General features: G+C 31.8%; 1 protein-coding gene, 1 non-coding gene and 1 pseudogene across 2 annotated transcripts; 2 read left to right on the forward strand and 1 right to left on the reverse strand.

Moving 5' to 3' along the window:
- Window positions 1-2,172: 2,172 nt before the first annotated feature.
- On the forward strand, window positions 2,173-9,584 carry LOC105762154 (putative ripening-related protein 1). The gene is given in 2 exon segments (XM_012580057.2): window positions 2,173-2,709; window positions 9,192-9,584. Coding segments are annotated over 2 exon segments (930 nt in total).
- On the reverse strand, window positions 5,557-8,027 carry LOC105762153 (heat shock cognate 70 kDa protein-like; annotated as a pseudogene).
- A 1,434-nt stretch (window positions 9,585-11,018) lies between the features above and the next one.
- Window positions 11,019-11,102, forward strand: TRNAL-CAA (transfer RNA leucine (anticodon CAA)). The gene has a single exon. It is a non-coding gene; the product is annotated as a tRNA-Leu (tRNA).
- The last annotated feature ends 1,334 nt before the right edge of the window (window positions 11,103-12,436 follow it).

The following is a 12,436-nucleotide window of genomic DNA, read 5'->3' on the forward strand; positions in this document are numbered from 1 at the left end:
CATCTTTATTTATTATGTTTAATAATATAGACTTAATAGATGCAGGAAAATCTTTTAATAAATGAAAAGAAAAATTTTGAACTACAATTTCTTTAACAATGATAGTTATTACATCTTTTTGTCAGTTTCACTTGGTTGTTTGCTGGAAGATGAATTTCAGGCCGAAGGAGCCAAGTTCCCTTCTATACACTTAAGAGAATTTTCAAATTTTTGGAGCCATAAATGCAAATTCCCCAAATTTATGAGGAGGCCTTTATATATATAAAAGGAAAATTTTCAAATAGCTCCTATTATGTTCCTTTGTTGCATGGGGAATAAGGGTAACCAAAAGCCAGCCCAAACCAATTTAATTGAAGGCTAAAATATGTCTATAGTCCTTGTACTTTTCAAAAATCAGGAATTTTATCTCTATACTTGTATTTCTAAGAATTTAGCCCCTATACTTTTTAGATTTCAAAATTCAGGTCCAATTATTAATACTTTTAAATTTTTTGAATTTAGGTTAATTAAAACATATTTTTAATTACATGACTACCAAGTGAGTAGTTTTTATATTTCAAAATGTCACAACAACAAATTTAACAAAAAAAATAATATTGTTAACAGTTGGACTTAAATTTTGAAATCTGAAAATAGAAAGGCTAGATTCTAGAAATACAAATATAGGGACAAAATTATTAATTTTGAAAAGTATAGGGACTATAGACAAATTTTAAGCTTAATTGAATTAAGCAAAAGCATGTAAGGGCAGGTAGATGCCTCGGTTATTTCATATTAAAATCCAAAAAAGAATAAAAGAATCTAACTAGCAATTTTGGCTAGTATACAGTTAGATTCTAATCTATCTTATTAACTGAATGGTTTAAATTCAGATTTTCATCCAGTTTAAGTTACAAAAATCGACAAATTAGTCCCTCAACTTTAGTTTTTCAAAATTTAATATCCTACTTTACGAAAAATGAGAAGTTAGTCCAATTGGGTAACCATGCTAAACATTCTTATTAAATTTCTAACTTGAAAACCAACGGTTCAACAATTTATATGCAAGAAATTAACAAAAATCAATAGTTCAATAATTTATATGCAATAAATTAACAAAAATAAGTGGTTCAAGTTCACGTGTTTACCAACAACTTGACTAATTTATCAGTTTTTATAATGTGCGAAGACCAAGTTTTGACAAATTGAAGGGATTAACTTCTTCATTTTTATAAAATAGAAGAATGAAATTCAACATTAAACCAAATGAGGTTCTAGTTGGTGATAGAGGTGTCCATGGGCCGGGCCCAGCAAAATTTTTAGGCCCGTTTGCTAGACTTGGGCTCGACCGTTCCTAAAAAATGGGCCTAAAATTTTTCCCAAGCTCGAACCAAATAAAAATGCTAAAACCCAAGCCTGGCCTGGCCGTATTAAATTTTTTTATTATATATTTTTTAAAAATGTATAATACATCAAAAATACTAAAAATATTACAATAAATGTTTCCCAACAAATTAAAAAAAACATGTATACTTAAATAACACTAAAATAAGTGGAACTTAACAAGTAAATGCCTCCTAAAATAGTAACAAAATTAACAATAAAACAAGAGTTATACAATAACACCAAAATAGTAGCAACATAATAGTGAAATGGTAGCAAAATAGTGAGAAAATAACAAAAAAGTAATAGCAAATTCGGGCTGGGCTCGGGTTAGAAAAGCTTTACTCGGGGCTTGACTCGTTTTCTAAACGGGCATTATCTTTTGTGCTCAAGTCCATTTTCAAGGTATATATATTTACCAAATCCTCTCACTTTTTAGGCGGACCTTCGAATTGAACCGAATGACCCCGACCCATAAATAGATATTTCTCCTAATTCACTTGCTTAAAATTTTAAAAAATTCCAAACTTTAACATAGAAACAAGATATGAGCCTTGTTACTTATATACGTGGAGGCATATTGTTGAACATTGTTATATTAAAAACAAGATTTATTGATGTTTTAACTTTATTATGATTCTAACCACGTAAATGAGGCAAATTTTAACCCTTAGTGACACATTGTTCACCTACTTGCGATACTTTTGATAAAATCACTTTAAAATTGTGAGGATTGTTTTCTATATAAAACCCCCACATCTTCATGTTCTTTGGCAACAATCAACAAAGATTTAACAAAAGAAATTCAAGATGAATATTATCAAGGGATTTCCCACTGTTTTTCTTATCATTTGCTTTGTTTTAATTATCATAGATTGTTTGATGGTTGAAGCAGATACTTGCAAACCCAGTGGCAAGCTTAGATGGAAAAAGCCTCCGCCGGGGCAATGCGATGATAATTGTTGTGAAGACAGAAAGTTTTACACAACGTATAAATGTTCACCGCCTGTGTCGAGCCATACAAAAGCAAAGTTGACAATTAACAGCTTCGCAGCTGGTGGGAATGGAGGCGGACCATCGGAATGTGACAACCATTACCACTCGGATGATGAGCCTGTAGTGGCACTTTCGACCGGGTGGTTTAAAAACAAAATGAGGTGTTTGAAGTATATCAAAATCCATGGAAATGGAAAAAGCGTGAAGGCTAAAGTCGTGGATGAATGTGATTCGGAACATGGTTACCAGCCTCCTTGTCCTAACAACATTGTTGATGCCTCGAAAGCAGTTTGGAAAGCTCTTGGAGTTCCTGAAAATGATTGGGGCTTAATGGATATCTACTGGTCAGACACCGATTGATCTCTTTGACCATATTTTTAATTTCTGTTTGCAGTTGAATAAAAACTTCTTATGTTTTATGATTTATAACGTTAAAATTAATAATAATGTAAAAAGTCATACATTTTATGTTTTATAAAATGCTGAAACAATAATACTTTGTGTTGGGACCTTAGCTATACCATCTCTTAAGTTTCTCCTTATATTCAAACAACTCTTTGATCTGCTTGTTTTGTTACCATGTTCTATCCCTTATTTGAGCAACTGTCTGGACAAACCCTTAGACAATAGTCTGGACGTGCCTTTAAGATAGCCTATGTGCAATATAAAATTGACATTTTTGACTTTAATCTTCATGATGTGTTACACTATCAGCAAACGATTCTTAGGCCATGCTTTGTTCTATCCTTAATGATGCTGATCGAATTTGGAAAGGAAGAGGAGGAAGGATCAATTTCATCATCTCATACCTTATCATTTTATTTGGAGATCAAACTCGCTATTTTACTTGGATATGAAGAAAGTTATGAGATAAATATTCAATATAATTCAAGAGATAAATTCAACTATTAACTTATTGTTTTAAGCTTATCAAAAAGATGCTTGAAGAGTTTTTGTATTAGCCTATATATAGGTTGTTGGTAAACTACATCTTGAGTGGCTATTGAGTGCATTTTGGGTGCTTTTGTAGAGTGTTTTATTAATATTTTGATTTGTACTTTTGCACTCTTGTATTAGGCATTTTGGGTGAGTGGATTGTAACAATTGTGGTAATTATTAATCTAGACAATAAGTGATCCGAATGATTGTTGAATGAAATCATTCATTGAGTAAGGCTCTACAAACGTACGATTGTTGATCCACCTATTCCTCATTCTTTTATTGCTTACTTTAAATTATCTTCTTCCAACTTTTCTCTGAACATCAGTTGGGATATTGAGTTAGGAAAGTTCTAACTTTTGTCTGAATATCAATTAGGACATCTTTTTAGGACAAGGAGCAAACTAACTTGTGCTTTTTCAATTGGTATCAAAGCGGGCATCAAGAGTTGTTTAAACGTCATCCTCAGTTTAATTTACAACCATAAAATCCATAAAGGAACGTAGTTCAATTACTTGACCTTGTTGCTACTTGGTTAAGAAAATTATGCATATTGGAAGGCTTGCATGAGGATTTTCATCATTTTTATTAATGAAGTTGCCTAGGAAGCTTTTGAAGAAAGGTGGACTCGACTTATTGTGATTGTTGCTGATGGCACCATATATCCCAAAGAAAGAAGAAAATTCGTTGCTAAATATAAAAAAGGCTGCTCATGGAAATTCACAAGCTCTAAATGTCATATTTAGTGTAGTTGACTTGGATCAACTTAAAGTAATTTTTGTGTGTGAATTTGCTAAGGAGGAATGGACAATCTTGCAAAACCAACATAAAGGAAATAATACTGTGCGCATGTCAAAACTTTAACTTTTAACCAGCAGTTTTGAGAATCTAAGAATGCATGAATATGAGCCTATTTCTGAATTTTATGCTAAGTTATGTGATATCTCTAACGAGGCTGTCTGTCTTATTGGACGTTTTCTCTAAAAAAAATTAGTGAGAAAAGTTCTAAGGTCCTCGTCGAAACACTTTGCAATCAAGGTTACAACAAGTGAGGAAGCAAAGGATATTTGTTTCAATAGTAAAACAAACAACAGAGGCTATTGATGATATCAAGGAGCAATTCTCTTTGCTCATATATACCATAACCAGATTCTCTAAGAAGAGAGTAAAATTAAATTTTTAGTGGAATAATGAAGACTCACATAAAAGGAGGGAAATTTACGGCCAAAGAAAAAGGTTGTTCAATGCTATAAATGCAATGAATTTTATCATAATATAAAATTTTTCAAAATTATAAACTAAATGAAAACTCTTCAAAATTAAAGAAGATTAAAAGAAAAAAATGTAAAATTACATAAATTTGATCACTTTATTTTATTATTAGAATCGCTTTTTATTAACCCCGATTAAAAAATGATGTCATTATTTGACTATTATGTGGCGGTACACATTAGAATATACGTATCAAACTAAATCTTAAACCCTTGCCAACAACTCAATTAAAGCATTCTTTTGGTTTACTTTTTTTTAATCAAATGACATGCCATATGCATATACTAATGTGTATCGACATATAACAAAACAAAACAACCAAATAGTGACATGTGAAATAGTGCTAAAGAAAAAAGCTACCCAAAAGATTAAAAATGACTAATTCGAATAGTAGATGGGATACTTTTATATATTTTAAAAGTTTTTTTTTAATTTTTAAAAATTTTGAATAGATTTTACTTTTTGTAATTTTGGAAGCATTTATAATTTTATAAAATAAAATAATGACATGACATGACAACTATGAAATATCGTGGACCGTCACGATTAACGCATCAATATCTTGTGTAATTTCTAACAATTTTATTAAATTTTAGTAGAATTTGTTTAATTTGACAAAAAATAGAAGGTAAGGACCAAATAGAAAAAGAGTTGGGGCCAAATTGGAAAAAGAATATTGTAAAAGTTGAGGGTTTAATTTGTGGTTATACTTAATTTTGAAATGGAGCTAACAAAATAGTATAAAAACAGAAGGATTAAATCCACAAAATTGATAAATACAAAGACTATCATTAAAATTTAACCTCTTTTCGTTTGTGATTTTTTTTTTTAATCAATAGGAAGCTTTCAAAGCTCCATACAAGTGAACAAGAGCCGTAACTCCAAATAAGATTGACAAAAAAATAAAAACGTGAAGGGCTAAATTTGAAATTATTCTAAAAAAACATTAAGGTCAATCTGATAATTAGAATATAATTTAGGGGCTATTTTATTATTTTACTATTACACTGGTTGCAAAAGCTTTTACATCTACAATGATTCGTTTTATTTCCCTCTCAAAGTCACCTCCAAAGATAGATACATACATGCATACAACCAATGGAAAACAGAGGTAAAACACCATCAAATTTCATGTGCATGACAAGGTGTAAACTAGAATTAATCCACTTCTTCAATCTTGGGTCCTGCACCAGAGCCTCCAGAGCCAGTCTGAGCACCACCCATGGGCACATCACCACCACCACCTTGGTACATCTTAGCAATAATGGGATTGCATAATCCTTCAAGTTCCTTCAATTTGTCTTCCAATTCATCAACCTCAGCCAATTGGTTCAAGCCATTCAATGGTTTCATCAATGGCTTTCTCCATCTTCCCTTTATCTGATGGATCAAGCTTCCCAGCAATCTTGTCATCTTTAATGGTGTTCCTCATATTATAAGCATAATTCTCAAGTGCATTCTTAGCTTCAACCTTCTTCTTCACTTGTTCATCCTCAGCTTTATACCTCTCTGCTTCTTGTACCATTCTTTCTATCTCTTCTTTACTTAATCTTCCTTTATCATTAGTTATTGTGATCTTGTTCTTCACTCCTGCTGTCTTGTCTTCTGCAGACACGTTCAAAATCCCATTTGCATCAATGTCGAAACAGACATTGATTTGCGGCACACCTCTCGGTGCCGGTGGGATACCGGTCAGCTCAAATTTACCGAGCAAGTTATTGTCTTTAGTTCTTGCCCTTTCACCTTCATACACTTTAATCAAAACCCCCGGTTGATTATCAGCATAAGTAGAAAAAATCTGTTCTTTTTAGTCGGAATCATTGTATTCCTCGGAACCAACACCGTCATCACACCGCCGGCAGTTTCAATACCAAGACTAAGAGGTGTAACATCAAGAAGAAGCAAATCTTGTACTTTATCATCCCCTTCGCCACTTAAAATAGCAGCTTGTACAGCAGCACCATAAGCAGCTGCTTCATCAGGATTCATACTCTTACAAAGTTCTTTACCATTGAAGAAATCTTGTAAAAGTTGTTGAACTTTAGGAATCCTTGTCGACCCACCGACAAGAACAACCTCGTTAACTTGACTCTTATCAAGTTTAGAATCTTTAAGACATTTCTCAACAGGTTCCATACATTTCCTAAACAAATCCATGTTCAGTTCTTCAAACCTAGCTCTTGTAATAGTGGAATAAAAATCAATACCTTCATATAACGAATCAATTTCAACGGTGGTTTGAGCAGTAGATGACAATGTCCTCTTCGCCCTTTCACAAGCAGTCCTTAGCCGTCTCAACGCCCTTGCATTACTACTAATATCCTTCTTTTGCTTCCTTTTAAACTCTTGTACAAAATGATTCACCAACCTATTATCAAAATCCTCGCCGCCGAGATGAGTATCACCGGCGGTGGCTTTAACTTCAAAGATCCCTTCTTCAATCGTCAACAATGAAACATCAAAAGTACCCCCACCGAGATCAAAGATCAAAACATTTTTTTCACTAGATTTCGAACCTTTCTTATCCAAACCATAAGCAATAGCAGCAGCAGTTGGTTCATTGATGATCCTTAAAACATTAAGTCCAGCAATGGCACCAGCTTCTTTGTAGCTTGTCTTTGTGAATCATTAAAATAAGCAGGGACTGTAATAACAGCATTTTTCACAGTTTGACCCAAATAAGCCTCAGCAACCTCCTTCATTTTAGTCAACACCATTGAAGATATCTCTTTTGCAGCAAACTGTTTGTCTTCACCTTTATAAGTAACCACAATCATTGGCTTATCACCAGGACCAGCAACCACCTTGAATGGCCACTGCTTCATATCGCTTTGCACTGATGGGTCAGTGAACCGACGACCAATGAGACGTTTAGCATCGAACACAGTGTTTGAAGGGTTCATAGCGACTTGGTTCTTGGCTGCATCACCAATAAGCCGCTCGGTGTCAGTGAAGGCAACGTAAGGAGTGGTGCGGTTGCCTTGATCGTTGGCTATTATCTCCACTCGATCATTTTGCCACATCCCAACACAACTGTACGTGGTTCCGAGATCAATCCCGATTGCTTTTCCTTCGGCTTTGGCCGCCGTTGTTTATCAACAAACAGTAGGTACAAGAAGAAACTAAACTGAATGGTTTTGAGAGATTCTTTTTGTTTAGTCAACTTGGGTCTGCTGAATATTTCTGGTTGAAGAGCTAATATGGAAGAGGGGTGGTATTTTATACATGAAACAATGGGAATAAGCAAGAAATTAGCAGAGAAATGTAGAAAGTAATGGAGATTTGAAGAAGAAACAAAAGAAGACAGCCCAGGTCAGGGTGATAAAGCCGGAGAAATCTGGAATTACTAAAACCCACTAATTAAGACTCTGTTAGTTCAAACGTAAATGTTTATGGTGATTTAATAGGTTAAATCAAAGTTTGCAACTCAACATAATCATTATTCTTACACAATCTGAATTTGGTATCCTCGCATTGGAGTTTAAATATTTTTTGTTTAGGCTTTACAAATATTCCATTTTGATATGATAATTATTCTCACATTGTATTTCAACTTTTAAGGTTTTTAATAGAGATGTTTTCACTTCTAAAAACATTTTTAAGCTCATGCTCCTTTTACTATTAAAAAATAATAAAAAATAAAAAATATTTTATATTTTATATTTTATATATTTTTATAAATAAATTTAAACTTTAAAATATTTTTTATTATTTAAATTGAATTTGGGCCGGGCCAGGCCGACTCAATGTGCAAAAATCCTTATCCAAGCTCGACCTTAGTTGGGTTGGGTCTATCGGGCCGAGTGGGATACCCGACCTTGGGACATGTCTAATTTTCAAGAACTAACTTGAACAAAAAAAAGTTCAAGCCCCAATGTAAGAACAATTGCCAAGTTCAGGGTCTAACTTGAATAAAAAAAATTCAGATTCAATATGAGAAAAGTTGCCAAGTTCAAACCCTAAAAAGTGATTTAACCCTTTTTTTTAATTTAAAATGTGTTGTTAGTATCTATACTTATATAGAATTTGAGATTTGGTTCCTATACTTTAAAACATAATAATTAAATCTTCCTATATTTTCAATTTAAAATCCTAATTTAATCATTATTGTCGTCTGTAGTTTTTGTCAAAACTTGTCAACATATTTATATTCTATCAATCATATGTCACATCATATAAGGATAGTTTAATCAAAATTTTAAGTTGACAAATTTGATAGAAAAAAAATTCAATTTTAATAACTGGACTGAGATTTTTAAATAAAAAAATAGGAGGAATTATATTTTAACTTTCTAAGTACAATGACTAAATTTTAAATTATGTTAAAATATAAGGACTAACTATAGATTTTAACTTTTTTCTCGGTTTCACTTGTTTGTTGTAAGAAGACTTTCAGGCCCAAGGAGCCATGTCCAAAAGGTCCAAGTTTCCTTCTATATTAGCCATTTGGGTAAATATACAATTTTGTACCTAAATTTGGCTTCAAGGTTCAAATTAGTACCTAAACCTTTTTTGGGTAAATATCAAAACTATACATAAACACTAATCCATTATGTAATTTGATAAGAGGGAAAATAAATCTCCTTTACATTCTTTATATTTTTGCAAGTGTTGGAGCTCAAACATGCAGGCCTAGTAGAAAGATTAGAGGGAAAAATCCTCTGTCGAGGCAATGTAATCTTGAAAATGGAGCAAACTGTTGTAAGGATGGAAAGTAATACACGATGTATAAGTTTTTACCACTTGTCTCAAGTAGTACAAAAGCAACATTGACAATTAACAACTTCGAAGCTGGTGGAGATGGCGGTGGACCATCAGAATGTGACAATCAACACCACTCGGGTAATGATCCTGTAGAGGCACTTTCGATCGGGTGGTATAACCACGGAAAGAGGTGTTTAAAAGATATCAATATTTGTGGAAATGGAAAAAGTGTAAGTGCTAAGGTTGTGGACAAATGTGATTTTGACGATTCTTACCCTAACAATATTGTTTATGCCTTGAAAATAGTTTGAAAGGTTCTCGAAGTTTCTGAAAGTGATTCGAGTGAAATGGATATCTATTAGCCAAACACCCCAATTGATCTCTTTAACTATGGTTTTAATGTTTATCTATATTAGGATAAATATTTCTAATTTTTGGTGTTTTAAGTTAATGTTAAATTAATATTAATTTAAGAGTCTTACATTGTCTGTTTTGTATATTGTTAAAGCATTAAAATTATGTCTTAAATCTTAAGTTTAATTAAACCCAACATTTCCAAATTATATTCTAGATCCTAAATTGGTCATTAGATTTTAAATTTTGTTAACTGAGTCCTCAAAACGCTTGTTTTGTCTTAAACATGTTCTTCTGTCACGAGGCTAGAACTTTAGTCTCGCAATCCATGCGGCCTTAAGCAAATTCTTCTCTCCAAAAATGCCTAAGTTAGCCTAACTCCCAACAATTGATGATTCAACTAAAATTCCTCCAAGGCACCAACGCAAAGCGGAAGAACTCAAAGATGAACAAACTCTGAAATATAAAAATAAAGCCACAGAAAAACTAAAAGCACAAGAGAGAAAGTTTTGAGTGAATGCTCTCAAGAATTCTATAACTCAATGAAGTGATTTACAATGAGGGGGAAAGACCTCTATTTATAGTTGAGTCACCTCAAATTCAACGGTACAGATTAAAGTACATCAACGATTAAGATTAAAGCTTATAGACAACTCAATTCTGACGTGTTAAAACAATATACAATGCTATTAACATTTAAGAGAGTATTTTTTTTCTTTTTTCTTTTTAATTCAAGCAGCTCACACATTAAGTACACACATGTTTGCGATTTAATTAACATATTTTAAATATGTTTCACATTAGATCGGAGATAACATTCAACACTCAAACTAATGGTGAAGTTGATAGAAAATATAATCAATACAATATTGATATTTTGATGATTCAATTTAAATATTTTAAATTTTGAAATCAATATAAAATTTCAACAATTATTTAAAGACAATAAAAATCCTGTCAAGCATAAATTGACATGTAGATGCCTTGGAGATGAATATGCTACAAATCAAAGCTCATATGGTAATGTTTTATTAGTGTTGTTTTCGAGTATTTAATTTAGGCAAATATATGTTTAGTCGGATTGGTCCTTTTCAATATTTACATATTTTGTTAATTTGGACTTCATTATAAAAAAAACATCAACAATTTTAACCTTAACATTTACACATTTATAAAAATATTAGGACTAAATTTGTTAAATATATCAACCCGAAACTAGCACTTCTCTCCACCATCCTCTCCTCCGCAATGATACCATTATCAAGACTATCCAAATACAAACTTAGTTTCTCCGCGAGGAATTGTTAGCTTCCACATTCAAATTAACATACATAGCTGTTAGCTAAAAGATAAGGAATAAATAGTGTAATATGAAAGATTTTACACAAGTAGTCAGGATGGCCGAGTGGTCTAAGGCGCCAGACTCAAGTTCTGGTCCTCGTGAGAGGGCGTGGGTTCAAATCCCACTTCTGACATTTTGTTTTCTAATTTTTCCTTCTAATCGGCCGGGGATTCATTGGGTTCCTTTTCTTTCCTTCTAATGACGGGCCTTACCATTGGGTGTTAAGAAATTGAATAAATGAAAATTTTAAGTTAAATTATGCAATTCATCACTATATATTTTTTTTATTTTGAATAATTTAATTTTTTTCTTTTATGTTTTTTACTTTTTTTTTCTATTCTCTTCGGCTTCTCCCTCTATTTTCCTCACTTCTTCATTTTTTTAACATAGTTTTTCTATGTTTTCCATTTGTTAAAACTAGTCCCTATGCTTTTATTTTGATATTGGATATTTCTTGTACATTCTATTTAATCTTCCTTTTAATTAGTTTTTCTACGTTAAAAGAAATAGAAAGGAGGAAAATAGAGGAGAAGCGAAGAGAATTGAAAATAAATAAATAAAAAAGAAAGTTAAAAAACATAAAAGAAAAAAATTGAATTACTTAAAACGAAAAAATATAGGGAGCAATTGTATAATTTAACCTAAAATTTTCGTTTGAAATGATGATTTAACGTGTCATGACAGCTTACTGTTACATTGTTAACAACAATTAATGGCTCAACGACTAAAATGGTACAACATGATAACGTAAATGACTAAAACGTAACATTTCAAACATAAATTACTAAAATATAACTTGAGACAAACAAAAATGACTGTTTTAATAGTTTACTCACAAATATATTATATGATTTGATTCTTTTAATAAATCATATACATAATTCATGTTAGTATAAACATTTCATTTTAATCATAATATATTTTCATATTTGTACAAACATAGAAATGAAGCCTTTTTGCAGTGTGTTGTTTAGTACTTTCTCTGAGGCTGTGTCACTATTAATGCATGTTTTAATTTCCCACACTCTTTAATTGCTATTTAATAGTAGCTTTGACCATGATTACACTAAAAAAATTAAACTCCATAAAAAATAATGTTTTTAGTAAAATAAAAGTTAATTTTTAATATGCCACCTATACCTGTTCATGGGTCGGACCCATTTAAAAAGTGAAAGGATTTGGGTAAAAATATAAGTTTGAAAATAGGTTTGAGTAAAAAATAAGGCCCGTTTAAAAAACAGGTCGAGCCTCGAGTAAGACATTTTTTACCCGGGCCCAACCCAACTTGAATTCACAAAAGGACAAAAAAAATATGTTATTTTTTGTTGTTTTAATGCTATTTTCTTGTTTTCTTCCTATTTTGCTACAATTTCACTATTATGTTACTACTATTTTGTTATTATTGTTTGGATATTGTATAACACTTGTTTTATTCTTAATTTTGTTATTATTTTAGAGGCATTTGCT

This window comes from Gossypium raimondii, chromosome 12 (assembly GCF_025698545.1).
Source record: "Gossypium raimondii isolate GPD5lz chromosome 12, ASM2569854v1, whole genome shotgun sequence".
NCBI lineage: Eukaryota > Viridiplantae > Streptophyta > Magnoliopsida > Malvales > Malvaceae > Gossypium > Gossypium raimondii.